Raw genomic sequence first — 20,168 nt, 5'->3', positions numbered from 1 at the left:
CAGTTTCAAATAACAGTGCTGCTTACACAATACAGAGGTGGTGAACTTTAGCAGGCTCTCACCCCTGCAGAGTGTCATAAGACTAGCCACTTTGTTTTTAAGTTTCACCCCTCCAGAGATGCTCTTTCTGCCCCAGTGATCACATACAACTGACTCCCATTAATTAGCACGATTCCTAAGGCCTTCGTTTTCAGTTTGAGTTCTAAAACTCAGAGAAGTATCTGAGTATTATCCCAGCAGCTTTAATGTAAGAAGACTCCTCTTTAAACAATAAAGGTGAAAACAAACCAAAAAAACTAAGTGTAAAAGCTGCATTTATGGGTGTACATCTCTTAAAATGAAATCAAACAGTCAATAATCATTTTGATTATTCATGTAAGAATATGGGACTCTTAATTATTAACTCTGATGATATTCTAATTCCTGTATTTCACACACTCACAGCATAACCAGTGTTTTCATAGGAAACTTGTTGCTAAAAATAATGTGCAGCTGATTGGATTAATTACCTAAACCACTGCTTGGAAAGCAGTAGATCAACATGATGATTACTACTATAAATCAGATTAATCAAGAAAATGAAGCTTGTGTCCCAATGTGAACTATAACTGCTCACGGGATCAAGCAGGTTCAAGACAAGACCTCCCCTGTTGCAACACTTCTTGGGCCAATTGATGACCTGACATCAGCACAATAATTAAGGTTATTATGATGACTATATCTTGAGTTAGCCATGTCCAGCACATCATCTAGTTCAGTGAAAGCTTTTTGAAAGGGAGGGGTGAGGCAGTACAGTGACAGATCACAAGTGCAAATTTCCACCAGAGTGCTGGGAGAACCCACAGAACTAACAGTCATCGTTTTTCTTCCAGAGAACTCGAGATCTACATACGCATTAGTCTTTTTTTTTTTTTTTTTTTTTTTTTCGCCAGTTGAATGTTTTTTCACTGCAGTGTGCTTGTGTGTGGCCTTTTTTGGGAATATTTTCAAGGGCAAGCTGTTTTCATTCATTAGTGGCTTACATATTCAAACTACTACAGAAGGTGAGACTGTTACCAGAGTAAAACTTTGCCATTTTTTTCACTCACAGATACCACGCATATGAACAGTCTCTGCCTTTCTCAGCAAATGCTCAACTGTAGATGCCCGTTGTCAACCCAGAAATATCAGTAGACATTTTGACCGTTGGTGTTTTTGGTTTTACCTTGGGCACCATTGTTTCATTATTGCGTAAGACCATTGTTATTTTTATCACTATTGACAGTGACTTTTGAGGTAGGTTTAGACAACAAAATCTGTGCGTTGAAAGCACAAGAATTGCATGGGTTATGTTAGTGAAGGATCTGAGACACCCAGCAGGAAAACCCTCACAATATAAAATTTATATAGAGACATAAAGTGGTAACATTTTGATCATTGTGCTGGACGAGAGCAACTTTGGTCCTCTACAGTATTTGTGATAATGGGTTTTGTCAGAGCTCTTTAGTTCTTTGAGCCCTACAAAATCTTTTGAATCTATTTGAATCAGGTGTGCTGGAGCAGGGAAACATGGAGAACATGCAGGGCAGTGTGGCTTGAGGACCAGGGTTGGGAAACACTGTAGAGCTGTCACTTTCCCCCAAAAAAATCAAGTCTGAATTTATTTTAAATATACAAACTGTTCAAGGTGCCGACAATGCTTTTGATTATATGAACAGTTACACATGCTCTTCTTAGCTCCTTATTACAAAGGACACATGTCAAGTACAAGTGCAAGTCCTAAAACTCCTTTCCTTAAACAACACAGGCCACACATCTTTGCATATTGTTGATGGTCCTTTTACCAGTCTCTGGCAAGGGACCCGCATTAACTGACTGTGCCGAATCGCAGGCAGTCAGATAATGCTGACTCACTTCTGTGTGGTGCAACCTAAAACAAATTTGCATCATTCTTAATCTTGTGCCATGCTGACTTTTTAAGATTTGGAACCAACACTTGTTTTTATTCCCTGAAATCACCGCTGAGCCATAAAAGATCTTCTTGCCTGATTTCTCATACAGTGTTTCAGTATTCAGTGACTCCCCAAACTGCACTGATTCATGTGTTTTCATTCTTATTCATGTTCACTCTCATCTCGTTTCAAATATTTCAGAAACTTTTTTTAAAAAAATACAATAAAATCATTAGATATAAAACCATTTTCGTTAAGCAGTTTAGAATCTGGATGAGAGAAAATTTTCCAAAGAAGCTTCTTTTCTTTGTTTTTTTTAATAAAAACAGTGTAGCATGTTACAAAACTCATGCTTCTCACATCTCAAGAATGTACCAGCAGCACATTCATTTAATGTAAATCTATTCATCCATTTTCTACACACGCTTAATCCAGTCACAGTGCCACATGAGACAAACAACCATGCACTCTCACAATCACTCCAAGGGTCAATTCTGAACCACCAATTAACCTTACATCCATGTTTTTGGATGGCGGGAAGAAGCCAGAGTCCCCGGATACACAGGTAGAACGAGCTAACTTCACACAGAAAGGCTCCAGCCGGGATTCAAACCAGGAATCTTGTTGGTGTGAGGTGGCAGTGCTAACCACCACACCTCAGTCTCTAAGTCCATATGGAAACAACTTGTCAGAGCTCCTCATGTTTTAATTAAGTGGCAGTCAACAGATGCAATCACCCCTTTATCATACACGTACAGGCACATGTTCAGAATCTAAAAACCGAGGTTGACATACCAGGTTGATAACCCGGGTTTCAGAAACATTGTTAAGGTTAGTTTAGCCAGATATGTTTAATCCGATTCATGCCACAAGTCTCAGAATTGACATTAACCACTCCAGTCTTGCAGAAAAACATTTCAAACTAAAAAATGACGATATTAGCCACTTCGCAATACATGAATACAATCAATAACAAATGCCAGCAGAAACACTTCTTTTTGAGAAATAAGGCACTGCATCAAAGATTACTGCACTTGAACCTCCATCTATATTAAACCATCATCATATTTGCTTCCGATTAGTCCATTTGTCAATTTAGATTCTGAAACAACAGAAAGGATTCCATCTCAAACAATCTGATGAATTCATAAGTGTAATGTTTAAATTGAAATCATGACTTGAATACACACTGGAAGAAGGTTGGGGAGACCAAAACAAAACAAAGAATGAACACTTTTTTTTTTTTTAATTATTCAGCAGAATGTTATGTGATGTGATGTGAGGTGAGGTGAGGTGAGGTATCAGGCTACAGTATGCAATCAGAGCTGAACTGTGAAACGGAACTCATGGAAAACTGGATGTTTAAATAGTACTGAGTGTAATCAGGTAAGTGGATGCAGGTGTGCTAATAGGAAACAGGGAACAGGTGGTGAGTGGCTAGTTTGAGACAAAAAAAATCTGACAACAAGAAAAAACAAACAAAAAAAAAATTAACCCTATAGTCCAGAACGAAAAAAAATAAAAATAAATATTGTTTATTTTTTTATATTTCTTTTAATGTGAATAACACAAAAAGCCCATTTTCACACTCTGTGTTTCGCTCAGCCTACCCAAAATGGCATGATTCCTGCTATACTTTTTTCTTGTATCTATTTCTCTACTTTCCTCCTCCCTAGAGTTTATCTTTTCCCTCTTCTTACATAAGGTCTAGCTTAAAATAAAATTAAATCACTATTTGCCTTCTAAAATACAAAAAGATCATAAATTACTGGGAATGGGTCCTGCAGTAAAACCATGGCCAAAACCAGACTTCAGCACCATCTGCAAATATTTAGGGGGAACTGCTTTAGTCGGAGCTGATGCATCCAAGGTGTATGGGTTACACTTGATAAGATCGGGACAATAGTTGTAAAAGTATCAGTATTCTTCGACAGAGTGCAGAATTTTTGCAAAGCCTAACTAAACCTTCAATCATGAGGGAAGTTGGCAACCACCATCTCCCCTTGCTCCACTCTTACCTTCATCTTTCTTTCCCACCTCCCTTCACTCTTCCTCCATGTCAGCTCCCATCAGCCTCCCCTCTGTGATGCTCGCAGAGGAATTTTACAGCTGCTTTCAGCTTGCTGTGAATGCGCACAGACACACTTAAAGACCAAAAACACATAAGTACAAGCATACATGCCTGAACAGACTCACACTAATGTTCAAAGACACATATGCACATAAATCACATGAGTATGAGCATGCACACAAGCTCACATATGCTTACCACAAGAACAAGCTCTCATGCACACAAATATGTTGCCGTGGTGACAGTGTTAGACAGCTAATTAAATTAGACCTCAAACTACCAGGAGAAACTCAAGCATTAAAGTATAGTGTAACTTAAGGTTGGGTCCTCAGTGGCAGGCTGTGTGTTTTACATCCAGGCCTTCTGTGCTACTATCCTGTAATTAAAATGGCCTTCAATAACCTAACGATTTAACATTATAGGGGCTGTAAGTTAATGTCATTTGATGTAACCACTTCAATTTCAGTGACAGTAACCTTTTATCAAGTGGAATTGAGAGATTTAGCTGAAAGGTTAACACCTGTGAGAGTTAGCACACTTTTTTGAGGGACAAGAATGTATGACTGAGACTGGATGCTGCAACACATATTCAATATCAATGTTATTACCAAAGAATCGAGAGCAAATTCAAAAGTCAATCAGACTGTCATAAATTACGATCAATATTTTCAGAAATCAACAAGCCTCTGCAGATGACATCCAGGCTGCTGGGTGTAACGCACATGCCGCTGCCAGGTCAGTGAATCTCTATATGATTTGCATAATTAGCAATGCTCCGAACTAAGCAGCAGTGATAAATATCCAATGAAACACCCAGAGCCAAGGTAAAGTCTATTACTCTCCTCCATACTCTTATAGCCTTGCAGCCACACATCAAGAAGTTCTAAACTACAGTTAAGTATTGAAATTGACAAATAAGTTTGCAGTCTATAGTGTTTAAAACAGATTTGAAAACCAGGATTTTTTCTTTGAAAAAAGAACAGGGCGCAAAAATCTTATGCACAAGACCACTCGTGGTCCTGAGCATTGCTGGTACAGACATAAAAATCCATGAATCTTTGCTCATCACTTGGATATTGTAGCACAATTTTTCTTGGCTGAGTTTGGGCCACTGGCTGCAATGTTGAGTTAACCTTCACAAAATTTCCATAATTTTTTTAAAATTCCCACCATCTTCTTTTTGAGCCATTCATTGGTATATCTTGATACTCTGAGCTGCCCAGTCCCCAAAATGGAAAAAAGAAACCCCCAAACCATAGCATTTTCATTGCAGTGCTTCAGAGCTAGCGTTATATTTTTCTAAAAACAAAAAAACAAGAAGGTCTTTATGGTCTGTCCAAAAGATTTCTACTGTTTGTCAGGTTGTTTTTTCAGGGAGGACCCAGGTGCAGACACGACGGGAGGCAAAATCAAGTTAACGGGTTTATTGACAAATAAATATAAACAAAAGACGCAGCAAAGCTGGAATGTCAAAAAACTAAACTGGAAATAAAACTAGAAAACAACAAAACAAAGCAAAGGACAGACTAGGAAACACCAGGGACCGGGGGAACAAGACTAGACCAAGGGACATGACAAGACTCAAGACAAAAGCATCGAAGACCAAGGTTGGGAAGGTAATGAAGAAGATCCGGCGAGGAGTGGTAAGACTAGACAGACATATATACTGGGGAGGTGATTACTGGAGTAGGAACTGGTGGTTGATTGGAAACGGGTTGCAGGTGAGTAAATGAGAGCAGGAGAGAGACTGAGGAGAGAGAGAGATGGCAGAACACAGGGGGCGAGAGAGAGCACACTAAGGGAATACACAAGGAGAAAATAAAACATAACTGCATACTGACACCAAAAACCAAGTACAAGACACAACTTAAAATCCAGATCCTGACACTGTTAGTGGGTTCAAACAATTCAATCTTTGATTGGTCGGCCCATTGAGCGTGATTCCAAAAGAAAGAGCCTTAGAAATACTAGCAAACTATACCGTTGCTTTTTCTTTTGGTCCAATAAAGAATTTGTTTTCCTGAATCATCTCCCACCCAGGTCAAATTTGTACCATCTCTTTTTGATTGTAGACACATGCACTTCGACTCCAACGGTTGTAAGAGTTACCCCCACAGCAAGTGATGACAATTTGGAGAGCTTGGTTGGTTTTTTTTTTCCCTTCAGTTTGTTATCTGGCTGAATCGACTTGGACAGGCAGTCCTGGACAAACTGGCATTCTTTATAAATTTACCTCACTTACATATGATTTTTTTTTATATAGTGGAATGATTCTTTTCAGATCACTTGGGGATCTTTTCAAATACTTTGACAGACTCATAGGTAACTACAACAGTATATTAGAGGTCTCTTTATACTTCAGCATGATGACACCACACAATTTGATTGCAGACTGCAAGAACTAGAGGGGTAAATTTACTTTCTGATGTGTTTTTTTTCAATTTTCATTATTATTACAGTGATTACAAAATGTCAGTTTGACAGTTGAAGCCTTTGTCTGTGCACACTATTTCACAGAATACCAAGTACTTGCTTCTTCATTTAGGTTGAAAAGTATTCATTTTACATGTACTGAGCACATTTCTTCACTTGACATGCTTCAGTGCATCTGAAAATACATGTGCTGGGATGAGCTCCCTTTATGTGTCAGTTTCCTGCCTTTGTACATCCCCAGATGATATTGAAGACAGACACTCAGGCAAATAGCCAAGCTGATAGAGACAGGCAGCCAGAGGAACAAGCAGTCAGACAGGAAGGCAGACTTAGAGGGTTAAAAGAGCGCAGCGGTTCAGAGGTCAAAACACTCCCAGTAGTTAGCTTAGTTCAGTCCACAGGAGGTGTATTTATGCTAAACTCCAACATGCAAAGCAGCATCTTTCCTTTAATTCTCAATCTGTGGTCTGACCCAACACCTCCAACAGTGAAGCATCCTGCAGTAACGCCAAAACAAAGCTGTGAGACAGAAGTTGAAATGTTTGGCATCTTTCCAATCAGCTGTAATCTTTTGCGTTTGTTGAACACTTATGAAAGATTGGCTCGCGCAGAAATAGACGAGCAGGATATTGTTTTGTGTGTTAACATCATACAAGTTTCATAGATGCAGAGTGAGTATTGTGTTGCAGTGATTGCAGACATGTATCTGAGTATGTGGTGTGTGTATAGCAATGTTGAAGGAGGAGGGGTGTTTTACACTGTCAGCCACTGCTGACAGTGTAAAGCACAAATTTCCTGAGCCTCCAAACATATGGTAGGGATTGTTTTCATCATGGCATTTTATCACTGATTAAATCCAGAGTTGGCAAACTGAGGCAAAGTTTTGTATCTGTATCAATTTTATAAGCTTTGAACACATTAATCTGATGATGACAATGTTTTTATAGTTACTCACCTGGCCTTACTCCTTATCTGAGGAGAGTTTTATTTGGAGGATAGTTGCCTATTTGGCTTTGATGTTGGCATATTGTCATTCATTCCCCCTTCTTCATTGAAATCTCTTTATGTGTGATATTACAAATAATCTTAACAATCTCCCAAAGATGAAGTGTGATAGAGCTGAAATCCTCTCCCACTTTTGGGCTAGCGTCTGTTCCTCAAGAATATGTTAATTCAATTCAATGCAGTTCGATTCAATTTAATCCATTAATACTTTACTATCATAGAGAGGAAATAAGAATGCTGCCCTATAGATTATTGTTATACATAAATAACATGAAATAAAATAAGAGCATATCGGTTGACAAAGTTCTGGAAATGTGACTTTTTGTGACAACAACTTAGCTGATGATGTTGAATGCAGCGTTGGCAGGTAACACAGGTGAACCTTCGTTAGACAGCGCCAACAGAAACTCACAGCCAACGTCTCTAGTTGCAATATTCGTCTGCCCACATAGTCTGAAAGTTGGGATGAGAGGCATTCCAGCAGCTTCTTTGTCTCAGTGACAAAGATGATATTGTCTTCCTTATATCAATATTTCCGCATCATTCTTACCAGGACTTAAAGCTTGTCCATTTTGTTTGTCAGCGATCTCACCTTTCTGTGACAACTAAGGGAATAACTCATTTAAACTTTCTCCTCCTTTCCCACTGTTTTGTTCCTGCTCTGCATCCTAGACATCTCCTCTTCGGCTCAACTGGATTTGGAGTCTTATTCGAGGCATTACTTGGGCTTTGGAAAGTTCAATCGCTTGCTCTCACAAGCAAATAACTTGTGATAGATAACAAAACACTAAACGTACATGAATTTTTGGACTGTGTCTATATGCTGTAGTTGTTGAGCTACATGCAAAAACACATTTAAGGATCTAATTCATAGACTATAGCTAAAAATCACCTCTGATCCCTCTCACTCTGATGCATATATGCTGACTTACAGTCAAAAAGATCCCCCCTGTAAAACCTAACCCACATTTATTTCTTCTGCCACACAGCAGAAAATCTCATCTGGTTTTCCTTTGTGGAGGATGAAATGCTCAAGAATATGAAACGAGTGCTCCCAGTCCTTTGGCTCCCACACTCACAAGCGCTTCTATGAATGATTGTGGGGAGTTAAGAGACGTTGGCAAGCTGCCTATCAGTGCAGCTGCGGAATACTGCAAAGATGGAAGAGTGAAGAGCGGATTAAACAGGGTCAAATGTTAAATTTTAGACTGTAAACCATCCCAAATTACTGATTACCTGCTCCAGGGTGTAATCTCTGGATCAAGTTTGGGTTACAAGTTCAAGACAACTGAATTCAAATAAACATTTTTCTGTCTGTTTATAGGCCTTGTTTGAAAAGCATTGTTTCCAAATGACGCATTATGGAACAAACATGTCAAATAAATGATATTGCAGACTCCTTAAGAAGTTCATTTGATTACTGTGTACTGTTAAAACTATAACCACATTTGTCAATACAAACAGAATATTATAATTTTCTAGTTCTTATAGTATATATTGATAATGGTGTCATCCAGATGTGCGTGTTACCGCTGCGTTGTGTACTGATGCACGACCATGACAATGACAATTCGAAGCATCCTTGAGTTCAAAAGAGAAGTAATTTTTTTATTTTATAAGACCACTAAATAGTTTTCCATGTGTTTATAAAGCATTACCTTTTTTCCTGTTTTTTCCTTTTATCGACCTTGTTATTTCTTTGCTGCATTGCTGGTATTTCTTTTCAAATTAGTACAAGTCACAACATTAAATTAAATTTCATATGTGGTTGTCACGATTCATGTATTTTTTTGTGTTTTTCTGGTTAGTCTGTTAAGTCTGCTATTAGTTTAGCCTTTCCTCAGTTCCCCCCAGCCAGTCGTCAGCTCCACTCCCTTCACCTGTGTTAATTATCCTCAGCTGTATCTTCTCCCTAATCACTCTCCAGGCAGTATTTAGTCTCCCAGTTCTCTTCATTTATTGTCAGATACTCTGTCAAAAAAAAAAAAATACCTGTCTCTATGGTTCAGCTTCCTGGTTTGTGTATAGTTTAGTTTTTGTTATTTCTTCCTTATGTGTTTGTTGTTTTTTTTCCAGTTTTTTTTTTTTTTTTTTGCTTCTCCAGTGCTGGCTGTAATTTTCATTTTTATTGTAAATAAACCCTTTAAGTTTTCTCCTGGCTCCTGTTCCGTTTCTGCATCTGGGTCCTCCTTCGTCTCCATCGCCAAACTGTGACTGGTGAATGATGTGCACCTCGTTAAAATGCTACACATTACTGGGAAACTTTAGATCCTGGTTTTCATGAATTGCGAATGTTACTCAGACACGTAACACCCACCCAAACATTGTTGGAGACTAAGCACAACACCCATGGCAACTGCAATCACCAACAGCAGTGTTTTCTCCCGGCAGCCCCCCCACACTGCAAAAACTGTGCAGGTGGGACACAATAGAGTCCCCCAGATCCAAACTGGAGCATCTGTGGGATGCACTCGAGCCATCCTGTTCCACAGAGACCCCATCTCACAGGGGACAAAGGATCTGCTACCAACATTTCAGCGAGCCAGGACACCCACAAAGGTCATGCCCCAACAGGTCAGAGTTGTATTGGCTGATGTAGTCAAGAAAACATGAGTATTTCTTATTTCAGTTTTTTGATGCACTGTCTTTGTTTTGTTTTTACTTAAAAATTAAGATTTTAGTCAATGGCAAATACTTGCATTTTGTTATGTATTTACACTTAAAGTAACATCTCAAATTGGACAATTTGGACACATGGTTGTATAAGTAAATTGATTTCAGCACAGGTGTCAAATGGGATTGGCTGCATTGCTTATCACCAGCCCCTGCACACACTTCACTTGCACACGGTGTTGTGCTCAGTGCTCCGTCGGCAGACTCCCCCTGAGAAACACACTCGAACCTATTACGACTTTCATTCAAGTCTGCCATTACAAAGACGAACCACAGCCTATTCAAGACGGTCACATGACATCACTGGGAGTCAAATTGGTCCGCGGGGGTCAGTGGGTAGAGAGAGAGAGAGAGAGCAGCAGAGTCAGTGTATGTGTGAGAGTGTGAGGGGGACTGATTGTAGTCGGCTTTCAGAGTGGTGGAAAAAAAAAGGAAAATGACTTGCCGAGAGAGAGGACTTGAGTTCAAGACATTTACCGCGTCTGAACACTGCGCTTGGAAATGAATGAGGACCAACTCTGCAAATTTGAAGAAGCCTGCATCTGAAACTCTTTAATGCTTCCTTCACCACATGCAGAACTACTGCTGCCACCGCTGTTAGACTGTTTCATTCAAGCTGCCCGAAAGTCTCTGCGTGTTTTTAAGCTTCGGCAGCCTAAAAGGTGATCCGAAGATCATGACTTCGCGCTTTTCTTGTGCAGAGGGGAGAAACTGGACGCGTGCGTTGCTCTTTTTCCACTTCTTCTGCGTTTTCACACCGAGCACAGTAAGTCTGTTGTAGACTGCTATCTCCGCACGCACACACATGCAGAGCTCATTAGGTTGTCAGCACAATCAGATGATGAACAGCAATCTGTAAGGAATATCTACCATATATTGCAGACACACAAAATAAGTCACATTTACATGTCCTTGTTTACAGAACGCACTTTTGAATAAGGCTGCTGAGTGTCCTGAGTGTCGAGGCGCATCGGCCCTGCTTCAGTCTCTCAGTTTACCTCAACACACAGGTAGGCTACGTTAGGTGCTGTACTTAATGTGTTGCAGATTATTTTCAGTGTTTCTGTAATTGTGATCCAAATTTGCCTGTGATGCAGTGCATTGGTGTTAACAGCTTTAAGTTAGACTTTTCGGCATCGTTATATGCGAGGGAAAACTTCCCTCTGTATGTATGCATCCCTCAAACGCCCAGCAGCATCAAACGGCGCTCACCTGCACTGTGTGGTCCCTCTCTTCACCGCTAGGGGGCGACCTACAACATGACACAAAACAGCCAGTGTCTGCTGCGGCAGCTGATCTCAAACTGAGATCCACAGCAAGAAGGAAAGGTTACATTTTGAAAAAGGATTGCAGCCTTTTGAGCTAACTCTAAAATAACGCATTGGTGAAGCCGTAACAAGAGTTGAAAGGCAGAATATGCTAACTTGAGCAATGACATTCATTTAGCACTTTGATAACGGTGCACTTATTTTGCTTATGTGTTGCTCTGCTTCAGAGAGGGTGCACTGATGCCTGCTTAGTCAATTATTAGCACAAGCAAGCAGTTGGGAGAGTGCAACACTTTCCTCTGTTCTTTGTTTTGGATCCATCTGCTTAGTCAGCTATTTCTTGGTTGTTGTTTATTCTCCTCCAGCCCCCGCTTTTTAAAACAGGAAAACCATACTTTAACAAACAAAACTGACATTAAAGCTTTTATCCCTCAGCGAATGTGCAAATGGTCTGAAAGAGAAGTGAACGGTGAGCCCCCCCCACACACACACACACTTTTAGGTCATCCCCCAGTTAGTGTTTCTTCAACTATCACTCAGTGTTGTTCATTTTACATTCATCCTTTTTTTTTTTCTTATTGCTTTTGAGGTTGAAATTCGTGTGTTCAGATTTATGTTTACTATAAATCAGAGTACCCACTGTTTAATCATGCTAATGGCACTTCAGAGCCACTAAACCAACAAACTAACAACAGCAGGATCTTGTCCCAGTTCAACAGACACACAAGACTTGTGTGTAAGTGTGTGTGCATGAGTGTGCTCTGTTCCCACACAGTCTTTGTTTGTATACTGTCCGACATGGGTCACTGCAGCTGTTTTTTGAGTTAGGTTAGGGTGGGACAGTTAACTAGACATAAGTGTCTGTGTCTGTGTTTGGGGGGGTGGGGGGGTGGGGGGGTTTGCGGCAGGGAAAAGCAGCGAAGATAGAGAAGACCTTTTTTTGTTTTCCACTAAGTGCTTTACTGCCTGTCCAGAAAATGCTTTTGACCTGATGTATGTGTTTGCTGTCTAACTCTAAGACGCATCACACTGTTCACACTTCAATGGTTGGAGGTTTGCTTTCCACTGTGGTAACCCACTTTTAAAACGCATGCAGTCATTGCATAGCAAGGCTTTTTGAATAAGTGCATCTGCTAATGAGCATGTGTCATGTTGTGAGTAAGGGCTTTAAGTCAGCCTAAAGGTGCACCACATGACCAAGTTCAAACCCCAGGCATTCCCACTGCCAGTGATGACACACTGTCTACCAGCATGGGTGTTTTTCCCACAGCAAAATCATGTCTCTGCACTATATTTATTCATTATTAAAGCAAGTCATACTGTACATCAACTAAAAGTGGCTCTTATTCATTGTTTCTCAAAGGATGCTATTACGTCTGTACACTTTAATCTGAAAAAGAGACAGCACATCTCTTTCCTACTGCTGGACTGCAGGCATTCTATTTCCAATGTTGTTACCCATATGTGCATGTGTATCAAGAGCAAAATGCTTCAGGGGGTTTGAAGGCATTCATATCAGACAATGTGTCTTACTTATATCTCACCACAGGAAAATAAGTCGCTACTTTTCAGAGGACAACGCACATTTTGACACATCATATGAGATGCATGTTTATTAATATCCTGAGAGGTACTGACAGTTTAAAAAAAGGATGTACTTCATTGTTCTTTAGTAGAACAGCCCATTTTCACTCATAGGATACCCAGGGACAGTGTGTGCTGTCATGATTCCGCAACTCAAAGTGTTATTAAGGAGTCATTAGTTTGTTACCTGGACGAGACGTTAACTAACGTTATCCAGCTTGATCTGCAATAAAACACTAAGTGAAACATAATTCCACAGAGAGCCCTGCTTTGGAATGGTCTGGAAGCTTTCTTTTTCTTGTAACTACGTCTTGACCCTACCAAGCCAAAGTCGCATCAAGGAGAATATGAAAAGGAAAGGGAAAAGTTGCTGTTTTTTTTGCTTCGAATGTGATGCAGCCAAGGAAACAGCTAACACTTTGTGCAGTATATTTCAGTAAATGGTGTTGACACATTAAATTAGTGCTTAATAAGTTGTATCCACAAGATGTGGTCTTTGAGATTTAGAATCACTGCTTTCTCTGAGAAATGTTTCATTCCCAGTATTTTAATTAATAAAATAGTAATAATACAGTTAATACAGATGTTACAGTTGTGCCTAACAGTTTACATAACTTTCAGAATTTTCTGTATTTCTTCAGATATATTAATTAAGACATCAGCTGGCTTTCACACAAGTCTTCAGAGTAGTTCACAAGAATCTGCTTAAATAACTTTGACAAAAACATACTTATTGATACATACAACTGATACAACATTAAGGATAGCTGATTAAAAAACATGTAAATCCTTAGGATTCATACTTAATTTGAGTTGTGTATTTACTATTCATGGGACGACAGGTGTGAAGGTGCATGTTGTTGTATTTGAAAAACAGGGAGCAGTCATAGTTTTTCGAGGTGCAATCATGGTGATTTCTGATGACCTCTAAGGAAAAGTTGTTGTTCATCAGGCTGGAAATGGTCACAACACCATTGATGGAGACTCCACCAATTTTCTATGGATTGTGTAAAAACTGTGGAATTCAGTATCAATGCCCCCCATCTTGGAATTGGTGAACCAGCAATTATCAACAACAACAAGGTGTGTTAATGTCCGCAGTGGTAAAAAGGAATTCTGGGAAAATTCGAAGAAACTTCGAAGAAACTTAAGGTTTCTTTAAAAATTTCTTATCTTATTGCTAATGAGTCAACCATCAAGACAACTCTGAACAATAGGAGTGTGCATGACAGAGTTGTAAGGAGAAAGCCACCTTTAAATTCTAAAGGAATTTCAGTACTTGTGTTCATGCCTGCCCCTTTTAAAAATTAATCTTTGGAGGATTTCCCAGATATTTCTGTGAAAGAAAGCATGGGTTCACATATCTTTTGTTGATTATGGTTTTATTGTATTGCACATATTTGTCTAATTTGTTTAAAGCCATAATGTGTAATATTTCACGGACAATGAATGTCTCCATGTCGCTCCGCCATTTTAAAACTACGGGATTTGTAGAAGGACATGTCATCAGCTTCGCCCTTTCCGAAAATGACATGTCCTTCTACAAATCCCGTAGTTTTAAAATGGCGGAGCAACATGGAGACATTCATTGGGGTGTAACACTCTTATGTACATTCGCATGCTGAATATAAAGAATATAAGAACACTGCACTTTTGTGATGGAGGTAATTAATAACGATTGAGGTAATACTTGTGAATGATAAGACTCAAATTTGTTAATAGACAACGTGAAATATTACACATTATGGATTTAACTATGTTTTTTTTAGGTTATGTTCAAGCAGAAATCTGGAAATATTCTACAGGGTTTACAAGCTACCATACAAGTACCTGTTTATTTATAAAAAAAAGAAGGGTCTATTTTGCCTTAAAACTAGCTGCTCTTTGTGTGTGGGTGTTCTGATCGCATTCTAAGTCAGTGTTTCACCTCTCTTTATATTTGTCAAACAATCAATATTATTTTCTCTCCTCTTTTGTCCTTGTTGTCCTTTATGTCCTTCCCAGAATATGAGATTGTATCACCATACGAGGTGAACCATCAAGGTGTGTACATCTCTCATGAGGTTGCGCACCATAAGCGGAGAAGACAACGTAGGTCCTTGACTCCAGATGCCCGCTCATCAAACTCAGGCAGCAGCAGTGAAACAGTCCACTTCCAGCTGAGCGGCTTGGGGCAGGACTTCCACATAGAGCTGAGGGAGGCTTCAGAGAGCCTGATTGCACCTGGCTTCACCATCCAGGTCCTGGGAAAGAATGGCACCAAGAGCCTGAGGGCCTACCACCAGGACGACCTCTGCTTTTACCAGGGGTCGCTGAGGTCAAGGGTCAACACTTCAGTGGCACTGTCCACATGCATGGGGATGGTGAGTCTGAACATGCACAGAGTTAGGTTGCAGAAGGCGTTGGATAAGTAGAAGGGGGTAGATAAGTCAAATCTGGGTTAGTGTGTGTGTGTGTTTGAATCGGTCAAGACTACTTTAGGGTCTAAAGTATGCTTCTCCTGGACATTTTTTGTTTTAGTTTAGTTTTGGCAGCCTTTAGATTGATCAGGGAGCGCTGTAATTACAGTCACTGACCTAGAGGACACAGTAGGCCTGGGAGCCAAAGAAATTTGGCTCATCCTGAGACTCCTGATAATATAAACACTGAGTGTCAGGGCTCTTGTCAAGCCGAAACCCAGAGAGATTGAGAGAGAGAGGTCAATGACCCTTTCAGCATTTAAACTCAAAGACTGGAAACTCCAAATTAACACCAAGACACAGAAAAACTAATTTAGACACAAAGCAAAGGCAAACAGGGAAAGAGTAAAAAGGGCAACAATTTAAATGAAAGCCAGCCAGGAGAGGAAGATAAAACTACAACTCTTTAATTGTTAAACTAAATCCTTTTGTATGACACACCATGACAGTCATCAGTTAGTTCTTTCATTTTTCCTCTGTGAGGCTGCCTTTCACATAGCACATGAAGGAGTGTATTGTCTGTCACGTGTGGTCAAAAGACGAACGTATAACTTAAATTCCCAGTGAGTATGCTGGCTAGTCCCTTGCAAGTTTCTTCGTTCAGTGTTTTGCGCCATTACTCCGAATACATTCCGTGCATATTATGCTTTTGCAGAATCTGCGAAAAAATTATTACTCAGAGGAAAAGTCATGCATGTGAACACCACATGATGTTTGGTGCAAATGCCAGAGAAAATACTAAAGAGACAAGCCTATTTATATCATTTCCCTTTGGGATGAATAGAGTTTTTTTTTTCATTTCTATTGCAGCTCATGCATTATCATAGGCTGACACATGAAGTTCAGTCGACAGATATGGAAGTGCATTTGGCATTACCTAACACTGAGTGGCATGTTCTCGTGGTGTGTTATCAGGAGTTATTTCTCCTGTACTGGAAACAAAGATGTAGCTGAAACAATGATAAAGTGAAATAGCTGCGTATATGTTGAACATTCCTTATACATGGAAATGTCCAGTGCTAGAATTTACATAGATAGCTTGTGGGTAAAGAGCTAACTTGGCTCTCACTCCTCTGGTTTGTTCATTTGTGGAGGAAACTGGCTAAATTTCAATTCTTCCTTTGGTGGTCCTCCGCTGCTGCATGAGCATAAAGAAAACATTAGTGTAAGAATGACATTAAGTAAGCTGAACTTAGGCAGCTCCACTTTAAGACTGAGGATCTTTTAAGCAATTTTAATTCCTTTTGCACAGATATCCTGGATTCTGTTGCACCTTTCAGAACAATGCGCATAAAAGCACTTAAGGAACCGTGGCTTAACAATTCCACACGCGCTCTCAGGCGCTCATGTCGGCGCGCTGAGAGGAAGTGGAAAAAAGATAAGCTCCATGTTTCTAAAGAAGCTCTTCGTGAAAGCCTGTCTGTCTACCAGAGTGCTGTTAAGGCTGCTAAAATGCAATATTTTTCCAATCTTGTCTCTTGTAATAGTCACAAGCTGTTGTGCAGCCTCTTATCAAAAAGAAAAATCTTGATCCCTCTGTGCCGTCTAATTTCAGGCCTATTTCTAAACTGCCATTTTTATCCAAAATTTTAGAGAAAGTGGTTTTTATTCAGATTCAATCGTTCTTAGCAGCCAATGATATTTATGAGAAGTTTCAGTCTGGCTTCAAACCTTCACACAGCACTGAGACAGCACTGCTGAGAGTTTTTAATGACCTAATGGTAACTATGGACTCAGGAAACCCTGCTATGCTAGTGCTTCAATTTTATTGTTTGTTTTTAAAGCTCTTAATGGCTTAGCCCCTCAATATTTGACCGAGCTCCTCCATATCCACTCCCCCGCCAGATCACTGAGATCCTCGAATCAGCTCCTACTGGTCCCCCCCAAAACAAAACTCAAAACCAAAGGTGACCGAGCCTTTGTGGCAGCGGCCCCTCGGCTCTGGAATAACCTTCCCTGGTACATTCGATCTGTAGGATCTTTTGAGGCTTTTAAATCCTCCTTAAAAACCCACTTTTTCTCCCTGGCTTTTAATCATATTTAAGTAGACTCTTGGCTGATAACCTTGATTTGTTTTATATCTTTATTTTATTTATTTTAAAGTATTTTATTTGAACTTATTTCATTCTATTTTATTGCACTGTGTTTTAGTCTATTGATTTTAACTGCTTAACGGTTGCATTATTGATTTTCACCTTTAATGCAGCTTTTATCCTGTACAGCACTTTGGTCAACCTCGGTTGTTTTTTAAATGTGCTCTATAAATAAAGTTTGAGTTGAGTTGAGTAAGACCCTCAAATGTTATTGCAGCACTCAGCTGTCTGGACAAGAGAACAAAAGGCTTTGTGACGGCAGATATAATCTTCTCACCTTTAAAATCACGTACACTTATAGCTATGGTCCAGTGGCTAGAGTAGCCATCTTCCAATCAGAGAATTGGTGATTTCATCCCCAGCCTCTCCATGTGTTGACGTCTTGCCTTAGATTGAGAGAATGAACCCCCCACATTTTCCATGTTCATCCATTTGTGGTTGTATTGGAACATTGTGAATTGCTTTGTAGAACTTAGGAAAGGTTAAAAAGCACTTTATGAGTTATTTTATTTTAAAATCAGGATGTCTTTTTGCCGTGTTTAAGTATTTTCAATGCCTGGCTGGTTTGCTGTACATATTTGTATAATAGAGGGCCACTACTGTGTCTGAGAATTGCCCTGCTAAACTATAGACAGAGAATGGCCCATCTCTAGGGATGGTTCTTCTGTGAGTTTGTGTATCTGTGTGTGTTCAGACTAGTTTCCAATAAAAGATTTAGCCAAAAAGGTCCAGGGTTGCAGACTGTTAATTCGGTTCTCACGGCTGATGCTGGCAAGGACGGACTGGGGCAGTGCATCAACGGGAATTTGACTTTTTCTGATGTGAATTGGGGAACTGCAAAGCTATATCGGCATTCAAAGGTATTTAAACTCCTGGGGAAAGATAAAGATAGTTTCTATTTTTAATTTTTTTTTAAATGACCAAATGCCTCTCATTATGCAGTGAAATGCAGTGTGTCTCAGAGTGCGTGTACCAAAAAAACAATTTCACAGCATTGCCCAATGAATTAGCTGTGGAAACACAGATGTGAGTGAGGACGGGGGTGGTGCGCCACACTGCTTGGTCAAAACTTGGTACCAAAGTTCACTAGGCCACCTGAAAGCTTTGAGGAGACCTTGCACTTTGGCCAGTTTACTATTGGCGACAAGTAAATATTGACCGGAGTAGTCCAGCACCTGGCCCCCAACTGCAGCATGATACAACTGAGATGAGACCTGTTCATCACCACTGTTTGCTCTGTCAATCTTTTATGAAATTAGCATAATCTGGTTGAATTATAAGGGACCTCACATGGCCCATGTTGGGGTTTCTTAGGCCTTTTGGTAGAATGAAATATAAAGAAAGATCAGAGTGAATGAGAAAGATGGAGAGATGAAGGGTCTTTACTCCCTCCCTACCGATATGAAGTGCTGAAAACCCCCTCGTAAGTGTGATGTTGTAAAGTACAAGATGCTTTTTCAACTCTCCCCTCCTGGCAGCCCATACAGTGGTTAGCCCAGCTTTGATGACAGCAGGGAGATCAACCATAAAAATCCCTCTCTTACAAGCAAGGAATAGGTGGAATAAAAGTAGCTGGCCAGTTCCATTAACTGCGTTGTTCACCTGCCAAATGGTTTCATACTCTGGACAGTCACACACATGTGGAAGAAGGGATCATAAAACAGTTCCTCCTCTGTGTCGACTTTATGCTGCTGCATAATACGCTATAGTCTGTCTTTTATGGGGTTGAGGGTGTTGCAGGGTTAGTGGAGCACTGCAGACATTGTTTCAGTCTGGTACCATGAATCATTATTTCCCCCACCCCAAAAGGCATCTTGTATGAATTTTAGCCATGCTGAAAGCATAACTGAGTGGAATGATTTCATTTTGATCCTAAATTAAACAATAGAAGATAAGGTATATTGACTATGTAGCCCAGTCATCAAAATAAAATGTTTGGCATTTTGCAATGTTGCAAAACAAAGATACGAAAAGCTTTGTCTCATCCTCCAACTGGTAAAACACAGAGATGTAACAACAATGGTCTCAAATTGAAGTCAAAACCTGTTCTCTAAGATGAAATCAATTAGTATGATGAACACAGTTCTTACCTGCGTAAACTGAAACAGCTTTTTTTCCAGTTAATAGTTTGTGGACAGACAACATTTCAAGTCTCTGTACTCGCGCTATTGGGCCGATGTACATCACTCTTCTAATAAAGTTGTAAACATTTATCTGTGTTTTTGTTTAGATGTGCTTCATTATCCCTGCACCTCTCATCCTTCTATATCTCTTCATCCATTCTAATTTTTCTCACTTTTCTTGTGTCGCAGGGTATTGCTGAATACCCCGTGACTACAAATCAGATGGAGGGCATGTGTTTTCCTCTTGTAAAAGGATGGGTGTGTGCCTTGCCTCAGGGATAGTAGTTGTAGTAATAATTGAATGTTGCACACTTGTCCCACCTCTGGGATTTCCAAAATATATGAGGGATAGTCCACTGATGTGTTTGAGCTTTGAAAAACAGACAGTGTGGTCTTGGCAGTTTGCTATCATCCATTTTCAGCATAAGAAACATCAGATGATCTGAAAAGATGGTTACAAGTTATATCATCAGTTGCGGTTTCCTCAGTCATTCAAAGTAAATTAGGTACTCAGTTACAAACTGATAA

General features: G+C 39.8%; 1 protein-coding gene across 1 annotated transcript in view; it reads left to right on the top strand.

Moving 5' to 3' along the window:
• The first annotated feature begins 9,789 nt into the window (after positions 1-9,789).
• Positions 9,790-20,168, top strand: part of adamts16 (ADAM metallopeptidase with thrombospondin type 1 motif, 16) — a 54,574-nt gene continuing 44,195 nt past the window's right edge. The window contains exons 1-3 of the mRNA XM_075466481.1: positions 9,790-10,014; positions 11,036-11,123; positions 14,970-15,328. Of these exons, the coding sequence (XP_075322596.1) occupies positions 9,790-10,014; positions 11,036-11,123; positions 14,970-15,328 (672 nt within the window). The remainder of the gene's footprint in view (positions 10,015-11,035; positions 11,124-14,969; positions 15,329-20,168) is intronic.

Source organism: Odontesthes bonariensis, chromosome 5 (assembly GCF_027942865.1).
Source record: "Odontesthes bonariensis isolate fOdoBon6 chromosome 5, fOdoBon6.hap1, whole genome shotgun sequence".
Lineage (NCBI taxonomy): Eukaryota > Metazoa > Chordata > Actinopteri > Atheriniformes > Atherinopsidae > Odontesthes > Odontesthes bonariensis.
The sequence above is the reverse complement of the archived record's forward strand: the minus strand, read 5'-3'. Positions and strand labels throughout refer to the sequence as shown.